General features: G+C 44.2%; 1 protein-coding gene across 2 annotated transcripts in view; it reads left to right on the top strand.

Annotated features, from left to right (window-relative positions):
* Nucleotides 1–27,514, top strand: part of DOCK2 (dedicator of cytokinesis 2) — a 2,042,522-nt gene that overhangs the window by 810,538 nt on the left and 1,204,470 nt on the right. For both annotated transcript variants that reach the window (XM_078653374.1, XM_078653373.1), the window contains exon 23: nt 848–956. In XM_078653374.1, coding sequence (XP_078509500.1) covers nt 848–956 — 109 coding nt within the window. The remainder of the gene's footprint in view (nt 1–847; nt 957–27,514) is intronic.

The raw sequence follows: 27,514 nt of genomic DNA, 5'->3' as shown, positions 1-27,514 counted from the left end.
GGAAAAATGCATGTTGTGCATTTGCATGCACAAAGTGGCAGGCACCGTGCGGTGCCTGCCACATTGCGCATGCAAATGCAGGGGGGTACCATAGGTACCCCCATGTGCACCGCCCACCCCGAAAGGCTGCTCTACACCTTCATACTAATAAGGACGGCGGTGTCTAGCAGACACAGCCACCATATTATAAAGGACAAAACAATTTTCCCTCAATGGCCACACAATTTTATATCACATTTCTATTGTTAATTGATCACATGGTATTGGTGACAAGAATACAAATAATCTGTTTTATTTCATTCAATGATATCGTTTTTATTTCATTTTTTTTTTTTTAAGTTATCATTATTCTTTTCTGTAGAAATATCTTGCCTTATCAGCCACCATATTAAACCCTTTTCCAAAATCGGCGGACAGTCTTCCTGTCTGCTGGGGTCCTCCGCCATTCTAATATGGCAGGGGAAAATTGGTGACGGGCGGGGTAGGATGTAATGGCGGTGGCGATCCGCCCTACATCCTAATGGCCCCTGATACCTCCTTGTATGTGTTACATGCGCTCACCTAGTTTGTGAGTGTGGTGTCCCATTTACAATTGTGTGAGTTGCTGAACAATGTACAGAACTACAGCAGCAGATATCCCCAAATGGATTGGCACAACTCTTTGTTAGACATTGGTGTGGTACAATATCCTTTTCAGTGTGTTTTTTATCAACCATCAGTGTATACCACAGTCTGACAAACTTGACAAAATGTTCATGAAATTAAACATAATGCCCTGGGTATAAATGTGTTATTGTTAAGTTTATAGAGACAATGCTTGGTTGACTAATAACACTTCTTTCCATAGGCTATATGAAGGCAAAGATCAGACAGAATTTGAAGAATTTATGAGAAAACTTTTTGAATCTATCAACAGTTTGATGAAATCCGAACACAAGACTACCATTTTATTGCAGGTGGGGCACCATTTTATAATTAATTGTTTTGAATGTGATGTCTTACATCCTACTGTTTTATTATGACAGTTTCAATAATTGTGGAAACATTTCTGTTACCCTAATGAGCAAATTATTTTCACCCATTCACAGTTCTGTGCTGTAACCATAATGAGCAAACCTGATTACTTTAGCAACATACACTTTTTCATGTATCTAATTGATTTCTTACTCATGACTAAATGTTTTCCTGTGGGCAAGTTGCATTTGTTAGGTGTTTAGTGGCTGGAAAATAAGCACCATATATGTAACCAATATTCATTTTATTATGCTAGAGTTGTTTTGAAAGTACCTTCCTGCAATTGAGGAACAGGATTATATTGTAACAGTAATGTCTCATCATGGATGAGCAATGGAATACTCTAAGCATGCTGGCCCTAGATGTGATTTTGCACACCATGGCTTATAACTACCCCTAGATCATCTGGTGTATGTGGCTGGGATCTGTGATTTGGGGGTATTTACATTCTTTCTTACATAAATCTCTGTAAAATGTTTACATGTGCTGCTACTATCCAATGCTGGGTTTCATAGAACTCTGGTTGGCCCAATTAGCCTTGCATCCCTAGAAGTCCATGGAATGGGTACTATTGAGTTGAGTAAGAATACACTTTTGTCATTCTTAGATAAGGTGTCAATGAATGATCATACACTATACAAATGAACAAGTTATGTTGTGTGCAGTTTCCCCTTATCTTAAATATAATTATACAACACATCCTCAAGGTCCTCATGTGCCATGGACTTAGCTTTAACTCCTCTATAAATAACACTCAGGTTCTACTTTCAGAGGAAATCATAACAGTGTTGGACACTTGTATGCGACTGAATTGAATGAACCATAGTAGCTTTATGCTCAACTGAGCTAAGACAGAGGTATTGCTAATAGAATCATGCTACCTCCTGTAAAGCTTGTCATTAGTGCGGCGAAACGCGTTGTGAATTAAACAACACAACAATCATCGAGGTGCTGTGTGTTTCTCTGTCTTGAGAGCGTGCTGATTTAAGGATTTGTATGATATTGGATTGCCGGTTAACTCCGCTGGCGTGCACACCACTCTTCGAGGGTCCAGTGGGGTCCGGAAGGAGTACTGTTGACTTGTATATATATATATATATATATATATATATATATCCCAGCTCCAAAGTACGCCAAAGTCGCAAGGCACTTCTTAGGCGGGTGCTGTGATGCGGTGGCATCCCGCAATTCAATGTACGCTCGGTAATCTTTTCAGAATCCTCAGAAAAGATACACAGCACTCACGGGAAAATCATACACAGCGGGTTTATTGCCAAAGACAGACAGACGCGTTTCGGGAAAGCTCCCTTCTTCTGTGTCAAACCATTGCAGGTTTAGCGGTGCCATTTTAAAGTCAGTCGTGGTTAACTAAAACAAATGAGGGACATTGTACGCCTAGACAAATCATGGGCGCCATCTTGTATATACAATGTTAAAAACTATCGCCGGGCTTCCCAGGCACATCTAAACATTTAAGTGTGCCTGTATGGTCCGCCCAAGTATATTACTGGAACACTGACGCTATCATCACGTGTTGAATTATTTTGCCGTGGATCGGCTTTGGCAACCCCACTTGGTTGCCTCATCCCCCTCCTAGAAATTCATAACATTTAACCACTCTACTGTATATCTATGAATTCATGTGCATATACTATTTAATAAATCCAATTCAGAAATTCATTTTACAAAGATGATAATAGATAAACCCCATTGTTGCTCCAACACACCCTGTTATTTACACGTGAGGACACAGATTCAGTTAGTCCATATACAGTACTCAAATACAGTTTCTCTTATTCAAAAAACCCTACATACAGTTTAGGTCACCAGATGTACTGCTAGCTCCTCCCCGCTATTCAAACCCCCGGGTGCTTTAGTTTGTAAGTCTACTATATAGCGGGATTCCAGCCGCCTAAGTTTCATTACCCATCCCCCCCTCTCTGATTTTCTGGTACGTAATCCTAACAAAAGTACTGGAGGAGATTTCTATCACTTTTATGTTGGATAGCGAAGTGTCGAGCCACCGGGTATGTGAAATCTTTTTTCACTATTGCCCGCATGTGCTCTAAAATTCTTAATTTTACGTGATTAATGGTACTCCCTACATAGTTTTGATTGCAGGAACATCTTAGGCAGTATACAGCAAAGGTGGTATGGCAAGACATATACTTACTGATCCTTGTCCCTCCTTGCATCCATTAACTTCGTATGTTAATGTTCCCCGCAAGGAAAAAATCCCCTTGCCTCCTGAAATGTCCCTGTTTTTTTTACCACTGGTCCTAGATGACTATGTACCAGTTGGTCTCGAAGAGACCTGGCTTTTCTGAATGTAATTAGGGGAGCACGTGGTACATCTGATCCTATAATGCCATCTGTTTTCAGAACATGCCAATGTTTTTTCATGATCATTCTGAACCAATTTGAGTCACGGGAGAAGGTAGTGATTAGTCTGAACGTCCCCTCATCAAGGTTCTTTTTAGGTTTCTTCTTGAAGAGACTCTCGCTTTGAAGTTGTTTCACCCTCTGGAGTGTATTCTCAAGAAGTTCTGCCTTATATCCCGTTGCTAGGAATCTATCGACACTCCCCTTGACTGCCTTTTCATAGTCCTCCACTGTTGAACAATTACGTCTCAATCTAAGAAATTCCCCCTAGGGTATGCTGTCAATTAGATTGCGGGGATGGCTGCTAGACGCATGAAACGTGCTATTCCCAGCCGTTGGTTTCCTGTAGAGAGATGTCTTGATCTTACCGTTATGTATCTCTACAGTCAGATCCAGATAGCTCGCTGCCACCGAGCTAATCTGGCCTGTGAATCTTAGATTGTAGTTGTTATTATTGAGGACCTGTATGTATTCTTCAGCCTCTACTACACTTCCATTCCAGACCAGGAACAGGTAATCTATGTATCGATACCATGATACAATTTTTCCTGACCATTCTTTATTCCCAGGGGCCCAGGATACCTGCTCCTCCCTCCAGCCCACGAATAAATTTGCGTAGCTGGGGGCGAAGCACGAGCCCATTGCCGTACCTGAGAGCTGTCTAAACATGTCACCCTGGAAGGGAAAGATGTTGTTACCCAGACAGAATTCAAGGAACTCTAACAGCATCTGATTGAGCAATGCCAATTTCAATGGTTATTTTTTTAGGAAATATTCTACCGCCTGGAGACCCTGTGCATGATCTATGAACGGGTAGAGACTGGTTATGTCCAATGTAATCATACAATATGACGGTTGCCAATTCAATGTTTCAATATGTTCAATGAAGTCAGTGGTGTCTCTAATGTAGGACTTTAAGGCAAGAACTGACTCGAATAGAAAGTGGTCCAGAAATGTTGACAAATTTTCTGTTAGGCCGCCCATAGAGGAAACTATACGTCGCCCTGGTGGTTTTTCTATGTTCTTATGCACCTTTGGTAAATGATAGAAGATTGGAAGAACCGGATTAAAAGTTTTCAAAAACAGGTATTCATCCACATCAAGCATATGTTTGTCATGCCATTTCTTCAACAAACAGTGTAGATTTTCTATGCTCGATTGATACACAATCCTTGTAGCGATTTCATAGCATTTCCCATCTCCGAGTTGTCGCATTGCGTCCTCTACATACAGTTCTCTGGAGAGACGGGCGACATTTCCCCCTTTGTCCGAGGGTTTAGAAATAATGGACTGATCACCCGTGAAACTTTTCAATGCTGTTCTTTGTGCCGTAGTTAAATTATCCATCCTCTTTTTCTTTGTTGGCTTGCTTCCTCTGTACACCATCAACTCCTTGATGATCAAATCTGAGAAAGTGTGTATGGCATCTGGCGGTTGGGTTGGAAGGAATTTGGAAATTGGTTTGAAACCACTACTAGTTGCTTCTTGATCAATTTCCGCCCGGGTTAGTCTCTGGGTCAAAGTAGTGGCTTCTACGGTATTTTCCATGATCCCCTCCTGCCGTAGAGTTTCAAGCATTTCCAGTGATGTTAGGTCATTCACATTTAAGAGATCAGTCTTTAAGAGATCAGATTTCGTTTCTTTTGGAGTGGGTTTGGTTTTATCGTATTTGTGTAGTTTTATCTTGCGGATGAATTTGAATAAGTCGATTCTGGTTTGAGTATATTCAATGCCATCATTCGGGCAAAAGGTGAGACCTAATCTCAATACTGATTCTTCATTCGGTGTCAATGATCTATGTGAGAGATTCAAGATGGTCAAGTTGTCTTCATCATTCACCATCTGGGCCCCCTCTCGTTCCTGGTTGCTCTCACGTTTTGAGGAGGTTTTGCTCTTCCCCTTCCGGCCGCCCCTAAAAAGAACCTTGATGAGGGGAGGTTCAGACTAATAACTACCTTCTCCCGTGACTCAAATTGGCTCAGAATGATCATGAAAAAACATTGGCATGTTCTGAAAACAGATGGAATTATAGGATCAGATGTACCACGTGCTCCCCTAATTACATTCAGAAAAGCCAGGTCTCTTCGAGACCAACTGGTACATAGTCATCTAGGACCAGTGGTAAAAAGAACAGGGACATTTCAGGAGGCAAGGGGATTTTTTCCTTGCGGGGAACAGTAACATATGAAGTTAATGGATGCAAGGGAGGGAGAAGGATCAATAAGTTTATGTCTTGCCATACCACCTTTGCTGTATACTGCCTAAGATGTCCCTGCAATCAAAACTATGTAGGGAGTACCATTAATCCCGTATAATTAAGAATTTTAGAGCACATGCAGGCAATAGTGAAAAAAGATTTCACATACCCGGTGGCTCGACACTTCGCTATCAAACATAAGAGTGATAGAAATCTCCTCCAGTACTTTTGTTTGGATTACGTACCAGATAATCAGAGAGGGGGGGATAGGGTAATGAAACTTAGGCGGCTGGAATCCCGCTATATAGTAGACTTACAAACTAAAGCCCCCGGGAGTTTGAATAGCGGGGAGGAGCTAGCAGTACATCTGGGGACTTAAACTGTATGTAGGGATTTTTTGAATAAGAGAAACTGTATTTGAGTACTGTATATGGACTAACTGAATCTGTGTCCTCACGTGTAAATAACAGGGTTTGTTGGGGCAACAATGGGGTTTATTTATTATTATCTTTGTAAAATGAATTTGTGAATTGGATTTAATGAATAGTACATGCACATAAATTCATAGATATACAGTAGAGTGGTTAACTGTTATGAATTTCTAGGAGGGGGATGAGGCAACCAAGTGGGGTTGCCAAAGCCGATCCACGGCAAAATAATTCAACACGTGATGATAGCGTCAGTGTTCCAGTAATATACTTGGGAGGACCATACAGGCACACTTAAATGTTTAGATGTGCCTGGGAAGCCCGGCGATAGTTTTTAACATTGTATTTACAAGATGCCGCCCATGATTTGTCTAGGCGTACAATGTCCCTCATTTGTTTTAGTTAACCACGACTGACTTTAAAATGGCGCCGCTAAACCTGCTATGGTTTGACACAGAAGAAGGGAGCTTTCCCGAAACGTGTCTATCTTTGGCAATAAACCCGCTGTGTATGAATTTCCCGTGAGTGCTGTGTATCTCTTCTGAGGATTCTGGAGAGATTACCGAGCGTACATATATATATATATATATATTTATTTGTGCCTCTCTTGGTCCTCCAATGGACCTTGTTTTGTGCCGAGAGGGGTCGGATATCAACGCACCCAGCAGTCATCCAATAAGGACTAGGAATGGACAACTGGATTAAAAATTATAAATCAGATTCTTGTAAATCACTCTCAGAATAATGCTATTAAGTATATCACAGCAAGACTGAATTTCCTAACAAAACATAGGCAAGCCAAAATCATACACATCAAGTGCTCAGTTAAAGCTATACAGAATAATAGAATTAGTATTTGATGCTCTGAAATCTCTCTGATGTGATCTCTCCTGATCATTGGTAAACCCAAATTTAAAAGTGCACATTCAATTGGAAGGAAACAAAATAATGATAGCTGAGTCAATATGGTAAGTTTTATCTGGTTTATCAAATTTTTAAGAAAGGCAAATGCATCATTAAAATTGCACCAGGTTATGAGAAGATTTGATCAAATTATAATAATATATCAAAGTTTAGAGGGAGGAGCCTAGCTCGCGACCGAGATGGCCGCGTTTTAGCTCGGCTCCGTCCAGCCGCCTGTTTATCTTCATTTATCCTGTATTGCTCCTGCCCCGGGAAGCCCTCCTTGCTGTGTTTCGGTACTCCAGTCACTTAGCGGACACTTACCAGTTGCTCCGGTGATCCTGAGTGCTGTCGATCCTGTGCAGTGATCCCGCTCGGAGCCTCCGGGGCGGTCTGGCCGGGCCTCCTTGCTACGCTGGGCCGTGACGGAACATGTTGGTCGGCCCTTGCTGGCGCTGTGGAGCTGGACGCGGAGGCTGATGTGCGAATTGGCCGGCTGTGCCCCTTGACGGACCCGACTGGCCTGGGCCCAGAGGTATGAACGCTACTCCTCGCGGGAGAGCCTACTCAATTGTCTGGTTGGGTCCCCCTTCGGTTCCCCGGCCCGGCCATTTTGAATTTTTCCGCCCGGGCTCGGAGAACGGGGCCGGCGGTACGGGGGGACCGACGGACATCCTTCTTCTGGTGGCTCTCCTTCCTGCCTTGGGGCGCCCTGCCGCAGTCCGGCCGACCTCCTTTTGCTCTGGTGTTACCCCGGCCGGGGTTCCCGACGACCGGGGACTTGCTGGGCTCTTAAGATGGCGGCCGGCCCTGGGAGTCTTAGCCGGGCCCGGGCGAGCACTGGGGGCCCGCCGCATGGCCCAGATGTCGGATCTTGTAAAGAGTTTCCTACGCTTCGAGTTGTCCTGGATGCACTGGACTCCTGGCGGACTACCGTGGCTGCGTCTGTCTCCACTGCGGGGGCGGACCCTCATTTTGAACAATGCGGGCCCCCGTCATCGGATTTGGCCTCCTCGTTGATGATCGCGACTGATGTGCTCCAGGACTCTGTGCCCCCGGCGGGGACCGCATCCTTGGCTCGGAGAGTCTCCGACGCCCCTCGTTGTCCTGTCTGGTTGCCTCGGCCTCTGGGCTGCGGTCCGTTTGTATCCTGGCCTGGCCTCGACGATCCTCCCAGTCTCTCTTCGCGTCGACTCCCCGACCGTGAAGTATGTTCCGGCCCGGCTGGGCCTGCCTCGTTCGAACTGTCCTTGGAACTCTGTCTGCGATACGATTGTTGTACTGTGTCTTTCCTGGATCTTCAATATCTTCTTTCAAGTTTCTTCTTTGAACTGCCGCGAAATTTTCTCCTGAGCCCTGTGTCCTTCATCGTTTGCTCTTTGTTTGTTCGGATGGTTACAACCTTGGACAAAAGCGGACAGGGCTGAAACGACTTTTATATGCGGTAGTCTGGTTTCTTTGTTATGTGATTGACAAGTGCTGTTGTGATGTTCGTGTACTTTTATGGGACTCCTGACACTTTTCCTAATATCGTTGACTTCCCATGGGCTATACCCTTCCCTTGTTGCGGGTGGCGGGATGGAAGCAGATGATACTGATTTTTCGCCCTCCCCCGTGTGCGTTGTTCCTTCCCTTCCCCTGCCCCTTCCCTTTTGTCTCTGTTTCTACCCTGTTCCTTTCTTCTATATTTCGGGTTCTATTTAGGGCGACAGGCACGCTGCTGGGGGGTAGGCCATAGCCCTCTGCAGGGGTGTAGGGAGGGCTTGTGGGGTGGGTGGGAGGGTCTGTTGTTGTTTTTGGAGGGGTCTTTTTTCTCCTCCTTTTTTCTCCCTATTTGGTTCTATGGCCCTTGTGTATCCTCTTTTTTCGGGGCTCTGTATCGCCGTCTGTCCCCCGGGTGTCTTTCTGGTGTATTTTTCCGGTACTACATAGATGGTGACTTGTTATGTTTGTACTCCTATTTTGTGGTCGATTTTGTACCGGAATTTTGTTTTTCCTGTTTTGTCACCTGGGGGCGGGTGGTTGGGTTGGGGTCCTTTCCTTTTCCTTTTTCCCCCTTTCCCTTCCCCCTCCCCCCCTTTTGTGGGGTTCTCTTCTACTTGGGGGTGCATTTCGTATCGTTTTGGTATTTGGGTCCTTTATCGTGCTGATCGGTGGGACGGGTGGTGGCTGCGGTGGGCGGGCAGTGGTTTGTGTGCACAATTGCTTTTCCTTCTGCCCGTTGTTTTGCCCGGTACTTATTGGTATACCTCTGTCGTATTTATTTCTCCGGTGTTTTTAAGATCGCTGCGTTGCTGCCCGCCGCGACCCCGCCCCTCTGGCTTGTGTTATGGCCCGCCAGGCTCCTGACCTCCCAAACCCGTTCTTTAAAAAGAAAACTACCTTTCTATTTGTTTGCTCCTGAGATTGCTCTAAGATGCTTGTTCTTTCCTCTGATTTGTTGCCTTTGAATATTGTGACACCTGATATATGTCTCCTGCTGTTTTTGCTATGTGGTGGCCAGCCCTGGTGGGTTGTAGGCCCGTATTTGTGAGCTTTCTCTGTTCAATAAAGGTTTTCAAAAAAAAAAAAAAAAAAAAAAACGTTTAAAAGTTCAGGAACGGACATGAAACAAGGAAGTTCAAGCAGTCTTCCAAAAAGGAAGAGACCACTAGGAGCACATAGCTTATGCGTTAGTTCGGGAAGGAATCCAGGTGAGTCCACATTGGGTAAGTCAAGCTTGCCAAGAAAGTTCCACAAAGTCTCCACCACACCATTCAGCAGAACTCCGAGAGTAAGGAAATAGCTAGCAGCCCATCCATCAGAATCCAGCCAGCCAATGATTCTAGTACAACTCTGATGCACTTGAAATCATTCAGTAAGGTTACAAATAACATATGTCTGTATGGTACACTACTACTTTTTTAATGTACCAACATGCAAATATATTTCAAAGCATGTATTAACAATCTCGTGTTAAGTGTATAAGATTAGTACATATGTGAAATACAATCTGAAAGTTTCACGGATGCATCATTAATTTGGAATGTGTAACACCTACTTTTTTTGTCATTGTGGTGCACAATTTACTTACACAAAAGGTAAATTTTAGCAAAGTTCACCATATAATCAGGTTTAGTCATAACATTTGATTACTTCTCAGTAGTTATACACGTATATAAATGACAATAAAGAATGATTAGATGTAAACTCCATAAAGTGAGAGCTCACCATATACACATTTCTAGCACGTTTTAATGAATACAGCACTTTCCCAATTAGTAAATCACAGTCTAACATATTAACATGGATGATATCATATAGGCTACATATTTTTTGAATGCTTTCAGGATGCAGTAATTTAAATTCTCTCGTCTTGTTTTCTTGAACATGTAGTTGGTGCACCTTTATATCTTTTTTCTCAGAAGTGTCCCAATTAGCTTCTCATGTCATTTTTTGTCTAACTGCTGGTTCTGTTGGAACATAAGAACCACTTTGCTGAGGTTACAAACCTTTGAGAAATTTGGCAAGATGGCCTGTGTGTAATCCCCAAGTTAAGAGCAGCTGTGCAATCAGGCTTTCATCATATACTTAATCTGCTGCATACTTTGGCCTTACTTTCAGGAATAGGTCAGGAATCCCGTGATGTTGTGATAAGCATTCTGGCCAGCTCCAAGATTGATTAAGCAATTGCATTGTACTTAGGTTGACTGCGGCCTTCTAGAATACTGCTACCAGAATAGAAACATAGAGAAAAAAAATAATTCTTCGTCCAGGTATTATGTCTGTAGAATGTACTGCCTAACCATGTGTCAGAGGTTCAGTCTTATGAAATGTCATTGAGCTCCAGCATCCATAACATCATGGATGCTGCATGGGTCTTATGTTGCTCTGTCTCCATTTTTTGCTTTTCAACTTTTTACTCAGATTTTGGCACCAAGCAGCAATTCAATTCCTAGTTAGCTCAATAAAAAGGCATAACTATCTACATGAAAAGGAATGAGGGGTGCAATGAAATGTCTATTTATGTAAGTAACTAAAGCAACTACCAACTTTCTCTAGAATGTATGAGGATCACCTCAAGTATAAACAGGTTTGCCAACAATCCTAGTCATACAGCAATGCACTGCCAGCCCTAAATGATCATCAGATATGGTTCACTGAACAATGTATGGAACTAGTGAATAAAACAAATAAAACCTGGTTGACATACACAATAGGAATCTCAACAGTTACGTTTGGAATTTTGCATGTGTGATATCCCAACTAGGAAGGTCAATCATGTGAAAGGCTTTGTTAAGGGGGAAATTAATGTGTTCACCTATCAGATGCCATATTTAATTTTTGTCGTGTGTCTGTTGTCATAGGTTTCTCCTTGTAAAGGAAGAAAATGAAGTATTTAGTAGAGAAAGACAGTTGTATACATGCAGTGTGACGTGTGCGCATGTTTGTTTTCTCACCAATTTACCAAGTGGGTAATTAATATAATATTGTGCAATCAGTCCCCTGTTTATATGTGGATTCACTGAGTCTGATGCATGTTACTGAATGATCTTGTAGTCTGGAACATAATTGTGAATGAAGCAACACATGCATTAATCGCACTTGATCAAAAGTGAAAATGATGTATGTCGTGTTTGTATATTGTGGGAAAGGCAGCAGAGCAAACCACAGAGTCAAAGGTGGGGATACAATCAGAGAATGAATCGGGTGGTGGCACTGAGTTCTAAACGGAGAGGCAGACTTTTTACTGTGTGGTGATGTACTGTTGTTTAAAAAGGCGTGTCTTCAACTCTTTTCTACATTGAAGAAGGGCCTATGGCTGTCCTGATGAATATAGGGATGTCGCTCCAGAACCTGGGTGCCTAGATGGAGAAGACCCATGGCCAGTTTATTTCTGTAATGCACTCCCTGGTCAGCCATGTGAATCTGGGAGGAAATGGATCAGCAAGATGGAAAGTGCTGCGGCGACAAATGATGGACGGAATGTTGAATGAATCAAACATTCACCCCTAGCCAAGAGATCTGGGTTAAATCCATCTTTCTTTTGCTCACTACTCCTCCCCATTATTGACCCAATATTGACCCAACGATATGCAAATCAGTCTTTACCCAGCGCTTCATGGGAGCATTCGAGCCCGACCTGCCAAGCGGGGTCCTCCCTGGACTGGAAACAAGCATCCTGGGACCAGTTTCGGAGTAACACCCCCATCAGCCAGTTTAGCTTGAATCCAGTGGCACAGTGAGCAATGGACCCCATCTGGGTATATCCATCCCACTTAGGGCAAAAAGTGCTGTGGCAACGAATCATGGATGGAATTTTGAATGAATCAAACATTCACCCCGTCAAGGGATCTAGGTTAGTATTAAATCCATCATTCTTTTTTGCCCAGAACACCACCCAAGTATGGATCCAGCCATCTACAAATGGGTCTTGACACTGCTCCTCATGGGAACAGTCCAGCCCGAACTTCGAAGCCGGGTCTTCCCTGGACCTGGAAACAAGCATCCTGGGACCAATTCTGGAGTAACACCAGTCATCAGCCAGACTTTCTTGAATTCAGTGGCAAAGCAAGCAAGGAACCCATGTTTGGGCATACCAATCTCACTTAGGATAAAAAGTGCTGTGGCAACCAACTTCGGATTGATTGAAAAATGTCCATTGAATTCACCCAGCTTCATTTCATTGAACGGAGTATGGAGTCATTGTTGCTTCTTGTTGGTGAATGGAGGACTTTAGTCATAAAGCTGCTGAGCTTGTTAAGGCCTACTGTAAAGCAGATTAGTGGCCAACCACTCACCCACAGATTTTACAGAACCACTCACCCACAGATTTTACTACAGCGACTATATTGCAAGGAACCTTGGAGTAAAGTTTTATAATGATCTTTCATTCCGCCACCAGGTAAGTACAGTTTCAGCAATGAATTTCTCTTTGTTAAAATATTTGAAGATGTTTTTCGAGTTTATTCCCCTTTTGGCAAGAAAGATGGTAGTTCTTTCCCAGATCACATCCCAGCTTGATTAATGTAATAGTCTCAACCTGGGCAAGATCAAATACAAGATCAAAACATTGCTGGCTTGCACCCAAATTGCCCCGGAAATGTTGTTCTTCAAAAGGTTTAAGTGAACTCCACTGTTTGCCTATGAAAAAGAGGATTTTATTTAAATCTTTGACCATAGTATATGTGGAGTTGTATCAAACTGGCCCCAATTTACTCTCTGAAACCTTAGTGCCTTACTGTCCCCACAGAGTCCTAAGATCAGTCAATAACAAATCATTGCAAATTCTACATTTTAGGCTACAGATCAGAAGAGCATTCCTCTCTGTAGTTGGGTTAAATGCTTGGAATCAGCTTACTCTTTTCTGGAGACAAGTGGAAATTATGCCATTTTCATAAAATCTTATAAAACCTTTTTTTTCCAAATTCAATGTGCCACCTAATGGATAGTGAGATGTGACAATAACGCAGTTTCAGGGAAAGAACCGGTCAGGTATTGCATCTGGAAGGGAGGCAATTTGACAGAGTAACCGCGTATTGTGCGATGGTGAAGAACCTTCTGGGGGAGTGACCTCCCAGTAGGTTCTTCACCATCGCACAGCACATGGTTACTCAGGTCCTTAATTAGCATGAAGGATGGCGACCCACACAGTCAGGTTCCTCCGAGTATTGTTTTCCGGACGACCACCCTCCTTAATTCTGAGGACGACGTCCTGAATTTTTTATTAGCCTATGCATCAGGCATCGTGCTCAGGCACCTGTTGTTTAGTCCTGAAGATGATCCCATTAATGTGTTGAAGGGATAGAAACATCGTTGCATTTTTAGCGCTCTTAGCGCAGCCTTATACCTGTATCTGTACCTGCTAGAGTGCATCAACGTATATTGTTTGCTGGCCCAATTGATGTATTTCTTGGCCATCCTACATGTAATCCTTGAGCTTCTCCTTTCTTTGTTATACATGTCCCCACATGTATGTTATTTCTTTAATTTTCATATTAAATTATGATGTCCAGTTGGACAGCAAAATATAGACATCATTCCATGTCGATGTGAATAGTCCTTCTAACTCTGAGTTCTAGTTAGGGACCACTGTTCTTGTAAAAAAAATCAATACCCAAGGTCCCTGACCAAGTGGGTTACCTTGTTCTTTTGTAAATCTTGTATATCACTTACATGTTGTTCCACTAAGGACAACCAAGGCTCCATGGACGACCATTTATTATCTATAACTTGCAGGCGAATATTGGTTTCTTCAAAGAATAGTCACAAACCACGTATTTCGTACAAAACTATGTCCAATGATACAGAAGATAAATATTTTGGCCGAGAGGACGGGTCTTTTTTAAGACTTTTAATAGAAGAGGATGGTATCTGCATTTTCTGATGTTGTAATTGGCAAATCCACAGGCAGAAAAGAACTAGATTGAGCCATATTACCAGTATTGTGCAAATCGTTCATTGAGGATCCAGTGGAAGAAGTTTCAGATACAGGAATGTAAGCAATGTATTTCATATTTGTGTGCAACTAATTCTTGCTTCTTCCCATGTATCAAATACTCCTTTGGTTAAATCTTTTTTGAGAAAAACAGTAGGAGTACCTGAAATCTCCCAAAATAACTTATCCTATAAAGAAGCATGGTAAACAGTGAAATTGTTGGTTAAAGTGCATGAAGGAATCCAAACGTGGAGCAGAATAATTAAAAAATGACAGGGGGATTTCAGAAAAAATATAGAAAATATCAGTACCGTAAAGAAATATCTTCATGTTGACTTATAATGAATAATGCCTTGTCTCTGCTCTGCACAACCTGTCCAGACTTTGAAGCAAGAAAAGAAGGTTGATATCCTAGAAAATACAAGTCCTGCAGGGTGATAGCATATTAATTTCTTCATAATTGCAAGCAATGAGAAAAAATTTCCAACACGACTATTTCAAAATGGCGGTTGCAATGCAGCCACCGGACTCACCAGATGTTTCCAAAGGCCAGAAAGCATTGCCAGTGGTAGAAGTATTAGCTTCAAAAGAGGGGATATTCCGCTTAAAAAATATTTGTGTTTCATGCTTGTAACTTTGCGGGAGCCGCAGACATCATAGCAGCATTACCCGATATAGCACGGAGCTCTGTAACGAATTGGCCATCTTGATTGGCGCTGCGCACGCTCCCCAGTAGAGTTTGTTGTATGAAGTGGTCTTCTAATATCTGAGCTGAGTTTTCACTTGTGGTATTTTGAAACATTTGAAACATTTGAGGGTATGACTTTGCCTTCTGTAGAGTTTGTGAGACAATCCCTTAGAGTTTTGCTATTTGGTTCATGGCTGTTAATGAAAAACTCTCTTCTATTGTTCTTCAGTTCTAGAGTGCGAGTACTGACTGATACATTTGTGCATTTCAGATGACCATGATTTTTATCTGTTGATAGTTCACCAATGTTATGTTATGTTATGTTAATTTTAATTTCTATAGCGCACGGCACTCTGTTGGAGTGTCCCGGCGCTTTTTATTGGCAGCTCATAAAAGAGAGAAACATAAAACAAACTAAAGGGTAAAAAGCCAGGTTTTAAGGCCCTTCCTAAAGGACAGCAGACTAGAAGTACAGCGTAAAGCCAAAGTCAGGGCGTTCCAGAGCTGTGGTGCCCTCAGTCTAAAGGAGCGACCCCCAATGCGGGCCCTCTTTACTCGGGGGACCACCGCAAGAAACAGGGATTCAGAACGCAGAGATCGAGCCGGGCGGTAAAAAACAAGCCTGCGTTGAAGATATTTTGCTCCCGAGCCAAAAAGCGCCTTATGAGCCAGAGTCAAAGCCTTAAAAACTATCCGTTGCCAGATAGGCAGCCAATGAAGCGACTGCAAAAGGCCGGACACTCTGGCTCTCCTGTGAGGGCCGAAAATGGCACGTGCGGTGGAATTCTGCACCACCTGCAACCGCTGTAAAAGATACTCCGGAAGGCCCAGATAAAGGACGTTGGAATAGTCCAATCTGGAGCCAATTAAGGCTTGCACTGTAATCTTCCTATGCTCTTCTGACAGCAACGGAAGAAACTTCCGGAGCATCTTGAGGATGCCGAAACATGAACCCGTAAGACCGAGGATCTGAGATCTCAACGTCAGACCATTATCGATCTTGATTCCCAGATTTTTTGCTTGCTGGGACGCATGTGCTGGGGGGATCATATTAGTCGGCCACAATTTCTGCCAGTCAGGGACCGAGGTGCAACCAAAAAAGAGTACCTCTGACTTGTCTGAGTTACATTTGAGGCTGTTCAGCTGGAACCAGTTAAACACAGCCCTAAGACACTCACGAATACTCTCTCCATCGAAATCCTCTCCTTTCCCACTCGTAAAGAGGAGCTGGGTATCGTCGGCATAGGAGATGATCTGGGCCCCAAAAGACTCCACCAGTGCCGCCAAGGGAGTCATAAAGATGTTAAAAAGAGTCGGGCTCAACACGGAGCCCTGTGGGACTCCGACTCCCAAAGGCGGCATCTCGGCAGAGCTAGGAGAGGCCCAGAGCGTTTGTCGACGGCCAGCTAAAAACGATCTAAACCAGCTGAACACCGTCCCCCTCAGACCGATGTCATGAAGTCTGGCGAGGAGCCCCTCGTGGGGGACGGTGTCAAAGGCCGCCGACAGGTCAAGCATAGCTTTGCCTCCTGAATCCAGAACCTCCATGATGGCTTCGGACACCTCCAAGAGCGCCGTCTCGGTGCTCAAGTTGGGGCGGAAGCCAGATTGAGTGGGGTGCAGCAAATCATTAGTTTCCAAAAAAGCGGAGAGCACGAAATGCACGTGTTTCTCCACGATTTTGGCCAGCGCCGGAAGGAGAGAGATAGGCCTGTAGTTGGCCAACACCTCGGAATCTAGGCCAGGCTTTTTAAGGAGGGGAATCACCATCGCCTGCTTCCAGGCCAGCGGGACCACGCCCTCACTCAGAGAGAGATTCAAGAGTGGGTTGACCAACGGGTTGACAACAGCCGCCATTTTCGCCAGGAATTTGGCCGGACAAGGGTCTAAAGGCGACCCAGATTTAAGGTTGGCCAGAAATGCCAATGACGAAGAGGTAGAAATAGGCGGAAAAACAGCCAAGACCGAATCCAGGGTGGCCGATGGACCTGACCAGTCCTCAGAACTAGGACGAACTTCACCCGGCCAAAGACTTTTTTGTATAGAACTGCATCTCTTCTTCATATTGTTGGTAAGTTACTTAAAGCAGTTTAAGGAAACATTCTAGAGGTTCTATAAGTTGGTTGGGGTTGGATGGATTTGATGAACACCAGAAGATTTGAGTACCTGCTACTTATCTTATCTGTGTGGGAGCGTTCATTGAGGCACAATTCTAGCATTTTAGCACAGTTCCACCAATATCAGATCATGTCCATAATTAAGTTGAATACCAGATTGTGATCTACATATAGAGTACAATCAAGAGTGCAAATAGAATCAGTAAATACACCTCACCTTTACCATCATCTAATAAATGTAATCAGAGATGTTAAAGTATTGCCCTTTTGGTATGATGTGCTGATCTGAAACCAGATTGCTCATTGTTTAGTAATTTTATTTTGCGAATGCATTGATGTAAATGCCTTGCAAATTTTGGTGACCAAGGAAAGATATGTAATGAACTTTTGTTTTCATTTTTATTCTGCCTTTTGCATTTGCAGGATGGGATTGATCACGCATTCTTTTGGATGAGAGTGGATGGTGCCTTGTTAGTTTGAGATGTGTATTATTTTTCCCTAAATAGAGAGGCAGTGGTGTAACAATAGTCCTGTACTCCCGTGGGGTGCGGGAGCCACCAATGGCATTGTGCACCAGCTTTGGGCCTGTGCACTGGGAGCCCCCAAATAGGTGCAGAGCGTTGGGGGGCCCTTCATGTACTTTACAGGCCCCCCATAACATTTCCTTACACCACTGTAGAAAGGTGACGGAAACTGAAATTTATTTAGGGTTGGTTAAGTGTGGTTGCCATGAAGTTATTCACATCATGAATGGCATGTGTCTCGGTTGTGAAGTTTTCTGTTTTTTTACAATGCCCACCACATATTCATTATGATGTAGAAAAATCAGGGGTCACCATTGTGCCTCGCAAAATCGCTTTAGGTTTATCTCCAACTCCTGAGCAGTCTCCACATCTGGTACCATGATCCATGCTAGTTCGACCACGTCAACATGGCCCTGATGCTGTCGGCAGTAGAGAAGGACACAGATCCCATTTACCTATCTGACTCTGAACAGATCCCATCTGGACTTCGGCCAAAGTTGTGCATTGGAATAATCCCAAAATGCCCGGTTCATTCTGTCTCTAATATAGCCACTTTTCAGGTCGGACTCAGATCAGAGTCAACCAGGTTTTGGTTATGATGATGCTAAAGGGGATTAATTTCCCCCACAATACAATGCTGACAATTATTATTTGGATAAATGTAGGCAAGCAAATTTCAAGCTACAGGGTGTTATTGTGGCCTTTTTTTCTACTCAGATGCTTCTCGTTTGTGGCTTTTTTCTCTACTTATATGGCTTCATCGGGTAAAGAGGATTAGAATCAAGCACAAACTATCAGCAATGGAAGAATAAGGTAGGCGTGCTTCTAGGGTCACTAAAGGTATCATCTAGGAAATGCAGGTTGAGCTGTTTCAGAATCTCCCTCCAATTTGCTGATTTGTTTGTTTGTCCTTAAAGGCTCGGAGTTTAGCCCCATAAGCAATTGGCAATCCTACTTTGGGACTGACTCACACTGTAAACCATTCTTCTTGTGATTTTCTTATACTATGATCCATTTCATCTGCTTCTTTCAGGTAGTTGGTCAGTAAGTGTCAGCCATAACCCTATCATAGTAATATGCAATCTCAGATAACAAAAGTCTGATTTGACGTCCATGGTTGATGTGGAACTTAGTAAACTTGGATTGTGTAACCATTTTTCTAATTGATACAAATAACATTTAGTTTACTATGCACCCTCCTTTCAGGGGCACTGTGATTCTGGCCCCTAACACTGAGCCATCGGTAAAAAGGCTGATGGATATCTTCTCACCCTCTATTTATGGCACATATTTCATTGCCTCCAGCATTGTAGAGTATATATCATTTGTTAATAGAGTAGAAGGGTTTGGACCTTAATTTATTTGCAAGTTTTGTCTATGATACTTTCAAGGACACACATCTGTTCTTTCTTGTTGAAAGACATTCTGAATCACATTGTACTGGGGAAAAAATACCCTTACAATCAAAATGACAAGTGGACATTCAGGCTGTGTTTATGACACAAAATGAACGTTTGCCTCACCACCAATTTGGGCAGTACAACTGCCAGGAAAAGTGACATCAAAATCCTCAAATGTACTGACATTTGAAGGGAGAGAGCTGGCCAATTGGAGATGGACCATGACAATTCATCCTTTTTTAAAAAAAACTTTATTTATAATTTTATTCAACGTAAAGACAAGTACCTGAGTAGGGCAACTACACAGTTGTCATTCATGCGATATACATAAATACATTTGAATTCCATGCTAGGCGAACACTAGGTAAGTAAGCAGCCATAACACAAATAAAGTACATAGCATTTAAAGCAACATGCATTAGAATCAATTCCAACAGGAGTTCAGTAGTCAATGGGAGAAAAAAGGATCAGAGAGGAAATGTGGGTTATACATCCTTTAAGATTATAACTTTCAGCAATATTGTACGTTGAAAAGAAAACCTAGCATCATAAACCGTGAAGATGTATTTTGTCCATTGGTATCAATCATGCAATCGGGTCGCACTATTTTAATACACTAACTGCCAGTGGCAATGTATGATGCATATGTCATGTGTGTTTATTAAAGCCCATGTAGATACCATGCATTGAGTCACGCATTAGATTCTCCTGTCATCGACTGGAGAGTGCGTTAGTATGTTCTTCAGTCACCTCCTCATTACCACTAGGGTTATCTGCAGTGCTCAGTAAATACACTTGGAAGGGACCCCAAATATCTTTAGGTCTACATCTCGCTGGCAATGTCTCTGTATATACCGCTGTTTGCTCCTGATTATATGTGAGGTCCAATACCCAATCCTTTAACTTAGGTGCCCTTCCTCGCCCTCAGCGGCATGCTACTCTTCGTTTGGCCAGCAGCAATGCCAGTGATATGAACTTCCGATGTTGCTTGGGTATCTGCATAGTATATCCCAACAGCATCAGCAGTGGGTCTTTTTCAAAGGTACATCCAGTAATAGTCTGAAGAGCCGTATGGATTTCCGTCCAATAGGCCCACACCTCAGGGCATTCCCATGCCAAGTGCATGAATCCCGCCCCTTCCGCCCTGCATCTGAGACATCTATCATCTTCTGATAAGCGAAATCGAAGCTTCAGCACTGGAGTATAATAAAGTCGTTGTAATACCTTGTAATGTATCACTTTTAGGCGACAACTAGCAGATATGTGCGCAGTCATCTCACAACAGTAGTACCATTGGTCGTCAGTGATTGTACCTCCTATATCCTTTTCCCATTTCATACGTGCCGGACTGTCGACCTCTGGGCTGTGTGTTCTTATGTTCCTGTATATGTTAGACACCAAGTGCCCATCTGTTCTTGAGCTCAACAGCTTAGCTAATGGGGCAGTTATTATAGGTTCAACCGGGTAGTTCGGCTACACCTGTCTGAGTCCTTGTGAGAGACGTATATAATAGAACACCTCCAGCGGGGTAACCTTGAGTCCCTGGAACATTTGTTCCCTGTTTTTTAGGCGTCCCTCGTGAAATAGATCTCCCCATGTCGCAATCCCTAGTCGTCTACACATCCCCTTAAACCCCGATTCTTGTAACAGTGGCATCTGTGGATGATAGGCTAGTGGCATAAGCGGTGCATACAGCAGCTCCACTTGCAATTTACGTGCTATACGTTGCCAGGCATCTACCGTGCATGTGACAGTGGTGGGTTTAGTGTCGAGAACCGATATAGGGCCGTGTATGAGGCCTGCCAATGGGAGCGGATGTGCCACCCAATCCTCCGCCGCTAATTGTGGCATAAAAGGTGTCGGGCCATCCAGTGATATGCATATTGTACTTGTGCACTCAAGTAGTATACTTCGAAGTCAGGTACATCGAACCCCCCTTTTTCATATGGCAGTGTGACTGTAGCCCATTTTAGGTGTGGCTGTTTACCTCCCCAGAATAGGCGTATTAATTTGGAGCGTAATGTACTGAAGAAGAACCGACCTGGGTAGTAGGGTATATTTGAGAACAGATAAAGAAAGAGCGGTAAGACTATCATCTTTATAAGGGACGCCCTGCCCGCCAGCGAAATCGACAGCGAGATCCAGCGTGTCACCGCGTCCATCAGGGTGGTGATTGCCGTCCCATAATTCAGACGCAGCGTCTCTTCTTTGTTGGTGGATATCTGTAGACCCAGGTAGCGGAGGTCAGAATCGCACCACTCGAGTGGGTAGTCTAGTTGAAACCGTGTGACAGCTGTGGTAAGGGGAAAGAATTGTGACTTTTTCCAGTTTACCTGTATGCCCGACAATCCGCCGAACACAAGAATCTCTCTTAGTAATGGATTAAGGTTCATTGGAGGGTCTTTAACATATAGTGTCAAGTCGTCCGCATATAGTGACAACCCTATTTGTCTCTTGAAACAACTAAAAGCACTTGCCGAATGCAATTGCTGTATGCGACAAGCAAGGGGTTCTATTATCATAGCAAACAGGAGAGGGGAAAGTGGGCAGCCCAGTCTGGTGCCTCTCGTGATCGAAAAACGCGGCGACAGTCGGCCATTATTTAGGACTCTAGCTGTGGGTTGTGTGTATAGTAGTTGAATCCACATTATGAACATCTTGGGGAAGCCTATTTTGTTTAAGACTGTAAACAGGTAGTGCCATTCGACCGAATCGAATGCCTTAGTGGCATCCAAAAACACAGCTGCCACAGGTAGGTCAGGAGCGATGGTTTGGATTAGCGAGAAAAGGGTACGTAGATTGTGGCTTGTGGACCGCCCCGGAACAAATCCGGCTTGATTTGGGAGCAGTATTTTGGTCATCAGCAAGGAGAGGCATGTGGTGAGAACCTTAGCCAGTATTTTGGCGTCGCAATTGATTAAGGATAGCGGACGGTAAGAGTCGCAATCTGATGGATCTTTCCCTGGCTTTAGGAGTGAGGTAATTATCACCTCTCGCATCGAGCAGGGCAGGACGCCCATTTCTAGGGATTCTTCATAAACCTCTTTGAGAACTGGTGCCATAATGTCTATATAATGTTTATAAAATTCAGCCGTTAGGCCATCGCTACCCGACGCCTTGCCATTTTTGAGGGACATTATCGCTTCCCTAATCTTGTCTAGTTCCAGGGGAGCTGCTAGGAATTGCCTGTGCCAGTCCTCGAGCCAACACAACGCTATTTCTTTAAAATACTGTTCGTTACTAATCATCGGGTGCCCTTGAGTCGTGTATAGCTCTTTATAGTGCGCGTGAAAGGTTGAAAGCATGCCCTCCATATCTCGACAGTATTCTCCATCCTTTTTAACTATTTCCCGCACATTATTTCCAAACCTAGGATGCCTGACAATTTCTGCAAGTGCACGTCCTGGTCTTTCCCCTTCGCAGTACCTGCGAGCGACCCAATGTTTCCCTCTGAACTTCACCTCTCTACTCGCTTCTTCCTCAAACGCCGACAGGTTTTCCCTAAAATCTTTGTGAAGTCTGCCATTATTAGTTTCTACCATCTGCGCCTCCAAGCCCTTCAGCTCGTGCTCTAATGTCTGTATAGTGTTCCTAATGTCTCTCAATAGCCCAAAGCTTTTAGAAATACAGAAACCCCTCACTGTGACTTCGAAAGCTTCCCATATTGTTTCCACACTATTAACTGAGCCCCTGTTACGGGGGAAAAAGCTGGTAATCTCCTCTCCCAATTCCACACTAAAAACAGTATCAAGTAGGGCTGTGGGTTGTAATTTCCATGTGGGCCTAACTCCATCATAACCCAGTAATTTCAGCTGGACCAGCACCGGGCAATGATCTGAGTATGTCCTGGCTAGGTGGAGGGCCTTGCCCATGTCTACGCTTAGACCTTTGGAGATGAGGCAATAATCGAGCCGAGCCCATGTGTTGGTTAAAGATGTGAAATGTGTACCTTCTTTCCTGCTAGGATGTATGAAACACCAGCTGTCAAGCAAGCCTCCCTCTTCAATAATACCACTCAATTCTTCTCTGGATTTCCTATTGTATTGCGCATAACCCTCTGCCCTGTCCATTGCAGGTATTAACGCAACATTGAAATCCCCGCCCCAAAGTATGTGCTGCGAGCCAATATCAACAATTTTCCCCCACAATATAGTAAAAAAACTCGGGCACGTCGACATTTGGAGCATAGCAGTTAGCAATGGTAATAGTATCGGTGCCCAATCTTCCCCATAACAAGGCATATCTGCCCTCTGCATCTCTAAGTTCTCCAAATTTCGTAAACTGTACAGCCCTCTTAATTAGAATAACAGTGCCTCTGGAATACGAGGAGTAGGAAGCGAACACTCTAACCGCTGCCCATCTGCTTGCAAAAGTATGATTCAGTCTAGGCGCTAAATTAGATTCCTGCAATAGTGCAATATGCACTTGCTGGCGTTCTAAGTAAGCTATGACATTTCTGCATTTACGTGCATCATTAAGCCCTCGTACATTCCAGGACACAACAGTAAGATGAGACAGTCCATTAGTAACAGCCATGATCGAGTTCCATCCTGAAAAGAACTATAGCATTGATCGCCCCCTGTGAATCACCAGCACGGTTCGCCAAAAGTGTGATAGGAATGACGCATGCTATGCCCTCTGCCCCAAAGCACCTGTTATCAACCCCACACTCATCTAAGGATTGATGCAGTTCAATCAAAACATGCGCAGATAAGTCTATACTGTGCCCCATTACGCCTAGCAACTTCTGCCCATTATCCAATAGTCTACGCACCTCGCAGTCCAGTCTGTGAGTTCCCTGTCTGTCCTGTAGTGAAACCTGAAAACTTTCCATGTCCCTGAACTTCTCAATGCAACTCAGGAAAAAACCTGCCCCAACCTCCTCCCACTGAAGCATCCCCAACTTGCCAGAGTTCCTAACCCACCCCCACCCATAACATTAGAAAGACATCACGATAACAACGGTGCCATAAATAGAAACATTGGGGTATACCCTGATGGAGGCGTCTAAGGTACGCACATTCACACCCCTTACACCTTCTCCCCTTGTCTCGTGTGACCAATATGGGCACAATCTAGGGAAGGTGGGTGGTGCCTGGAATACATTACCACCAGCAGTCAAATTGTAGTCCACTCTATTGCGATTCTTCAGTATCCGTCATTCACAGTAGGCACTGATATGCAGTCCTCTCTGCGGGGCCATAAGGATAGTATAATGTCCTGTGTGCCGGTATCTCATGTTAGAGGTCGCCTTCCAGCAGATCGTCCTCCTCCTGCCCATCTTCGTCTCGGTTGCCATTATTCGTACGAGGTCGTCGTAGAGTCTTTAGGAAGTCTTCTACTTGTTGCGGGTTCATGAAAAAATGCTGCTTCGCCTGGTGAGTCACTCTCAATTTAGCTGGATATAGAAGAGCGTAGTCTATTTGCAGAGTGCGGAGCTTCTTTTTAACCTCTAAAACTTACGTCTCTGTTCCTGAACAATTGGTGTGAAGTCAGGATAAATGGAGAAATTAACGCCGTCGCATGCTAGATTCTGGTTGGCACGTGCATATCTCAAAGCCACATCGCGATCTCGGTAGTTTAGGAGGCGTGCGATGATGGGTCTTGGCGGTGCACCGGGCTTAGGCCGCGGCCCAAGCGAACAATGTGCTCTCTCCACGATAAACTGCTTGGAAAAAGCCTCAGGTCCTTCCGCAGTCAGGAGGATCTTCTCCACATAGTCCTCCATTCGCCCCGTGTTGGTGGACTCTGGAACACCTATTACGCGAATGTTGTTCCGCCTACTGCGCGCCTCCAACTCCTCATTCTTGGCGGTAATCACTCTGAGGATATTGTCCATTCTTGTAAGCTGCGTGGCAAGGTAGGCTGTGGTATCGTCGTTAGTGGAAATGCGTCTTTCAGTTTCCGTGAGTCGTTCTTCGTGGACATCAAGTTTGTGTGCAATAGCATCCATTCGAGACGTCATGCGATCCATCTTGTCCACAACAGTGCAAAAACTTGCCTCATTTCCTGCATAAGTTGATGCATATCCGTGGCGGAGGAGCTGGCTCCCGCCCCTGCCGTCGACGGGCTTTGCGATCCACCCAGGTCAGCCGTGCTCCTTGTCGGTTTTTTGGGGGCTGCGGCATCAAAGGACAGCTTAGTCTGACGATTATCCATTTTACCCATGGTGCGTCTGAGTCCAGTACTATTGGCAGGCATTAGCAAAGTTTTTAATCAATTATAAGGAGGGTCAAACCACTTTTGTTTATTTAATTCTTCTAGGGTATTTTAATATACATTTGTGTCAGCTAAATTGCCAATATAGGGTTCATTTAGATATTGATTGTGTGCCCCATTCTCACTTTGAACATACCACAAAGGGGGCTGCTCTAGAAGAATTACTGTCAGATGTTGATTTATCCGAGCCGGAGTTTTTTTACTCCAATGACCGGGTAGCAACATATAGTGCTAGGGACAGTAATACTATTATAGACTTTATATTTGTTTCACCAGGCTTGCTACCAAATGTTATTTTTTATAATGCTATACAAACTACATTTAGTGACCATAACCCAGTGGTATTGCAACTGCGTAATAAAAACCCATCCCTACTTTCTAAAATAAATACAGTAACTACCATGGAGCTAGCCGTCCAAGACCAGGGGAGACGGGTAAAGTGGAGTAAAATCATACCAGAGGATTTCTATATTACACTTAGTGAGAAGGTGGGCAAGGAAATTAATACCTGTACAGATCCGCTAAGGCATGGAGGGGATATCATCACCTCATTTGAAACAATTTGCCAGCAAGTGGCTGTGGACTTAACATCTAAGACGACACATAAGGAACTAAAACTGCATGGGTGGTTTGACTCAAAGTGCTCCAAAGCCCATAGAGACGTATTGGTTGAACTAAAAAAGATACCCCGAGACAACCAGGAAGTGGCCAGATCAAGAAAAAATTATAAAACTACTGTCGAGTCTCGTAAGAATGACATTAAAAAAAATGCATGGGACTCACTTTATGATAGGGCTACCCTGAGGGATAGTTCCAAATTCTGGGAAATTGTAAATACTCCACTTTTTAATGATAAAGAAAATTCCCCGCTAGAACTTAACATATCAGAACGGGAATGGCTAGACCATTTTGAAACAAGCATTTACAATGCAATGGTTTCGCCTTTGGAAAAGTTAGAGCTATTGGCATTGCTCATGACATTTCGTTTTTTTTTTTTACTTATAAATAAATGGCATTGTTATTTACATTGCCAACAGCTCTCTCAGCCCACACAGCTCGCTCAGCTCTCACAGCCCACACAGCCCACACAGCCCTCACAGCCTACACAGCCCTCACAGCCCTCACAGCTCTCACAGCCCACACAGCTCTCACAGCCCACACAGCTCTCACAGCTCTCACAGCCCACACAGCTCTCACAGCCCACACAGCTCTCACAGCCCACACAGCTCTCACAGCCCACACAGCTCTCACAGCCCACACAGCTCACACAGCCCACACAGCTCACACAGCCAACACAGCTCTCACAGCCCACACAGCTCTCACAGCCCACACAGCCCTCACAACCCACACAGCTCTCACAGCCCACACAGCTCTCACAGCCCACACAGCTCTCACAGCCCACACAGCTCTCACAGCCCACACAGCTCTCACAGCCCACACAGCCCTCACAGCCCACACAGCTCTCACAGCCCACACAGCTCTCACAGCCCACACAGCTCGCACAGCCCACACAGCTCACAGCCCACACAGCTCACACAGCCAACACAGCTCTCACAGCCCACACAGCTCTCACAGCCCACACACCTCTCACAGCCCACACTATGCTGCTGTCTCTAAGAGAAGCACTTCCCAAATTCAAAACAGAACTCAGTTTCAGAGATTCATTCCCCAAATGCAACTACAGACATGTGCTTTCCCAAGGAAATATAGTGCAAAAATAAAACAAGCATTTACAAGTGGGGCCGGAGACACGGACAGCGGGAGGGGGGGCAGGAACGGGCTCACGGACAGCGGGAGGGGGGGCGGGAACGGAGAGCGGGACATCGCGCAACCTAACCCTGAAGACGACACTTCAAAAATGGCAAAAACAAAGCTTGAAAAAAAAAATAGCACACACCCACCGCCTCGATGATGATGCGAAAAGGGTGGAGAGGGAAGAAATCGCGGGAACGCCCACAAATCTGGTCCGGCCATGACGGACAGATCTCTGTTCCAATGGCTAGCCTCCATTTATGGAGCTAGCCAATGGAACAGAGGGCGTATTCCAAAGCCACATATTATTCTCATTAGGTTTTCACCTTCGTGAAAAGCCGGCTTTCACTTAGGCGAAACCTAAAATGTTAAGGTTTTAGTTTGCACTGTGAAAAGTCCAACCTACGCCTTGCAGGGTACATGCAGTTCTTAGTAGTGTCAACATAATGAACTGAGAAGATGCACCAGGATCA

Source organism: Lissotriton helveticus, chromosome 7 (genome assembly GCF_964261635.1).
Source record: "Lissotriton helveticus chromosome 7, aLisHel1.1, whole genome shotgun sequence".
NCBI classification, from domain to species: domain Eukaryota; kingdom Metazoa; phylum Chordata; class Amphibia; order Caudata; family Salamandridae; genus Lissotriton; species Lissotriton helveticus.
The sequence above is the reverse complement of the archived record's forward strand: the minus strand, read 5'-3'. Positions and strand labels throughout refer to the sequence as shown.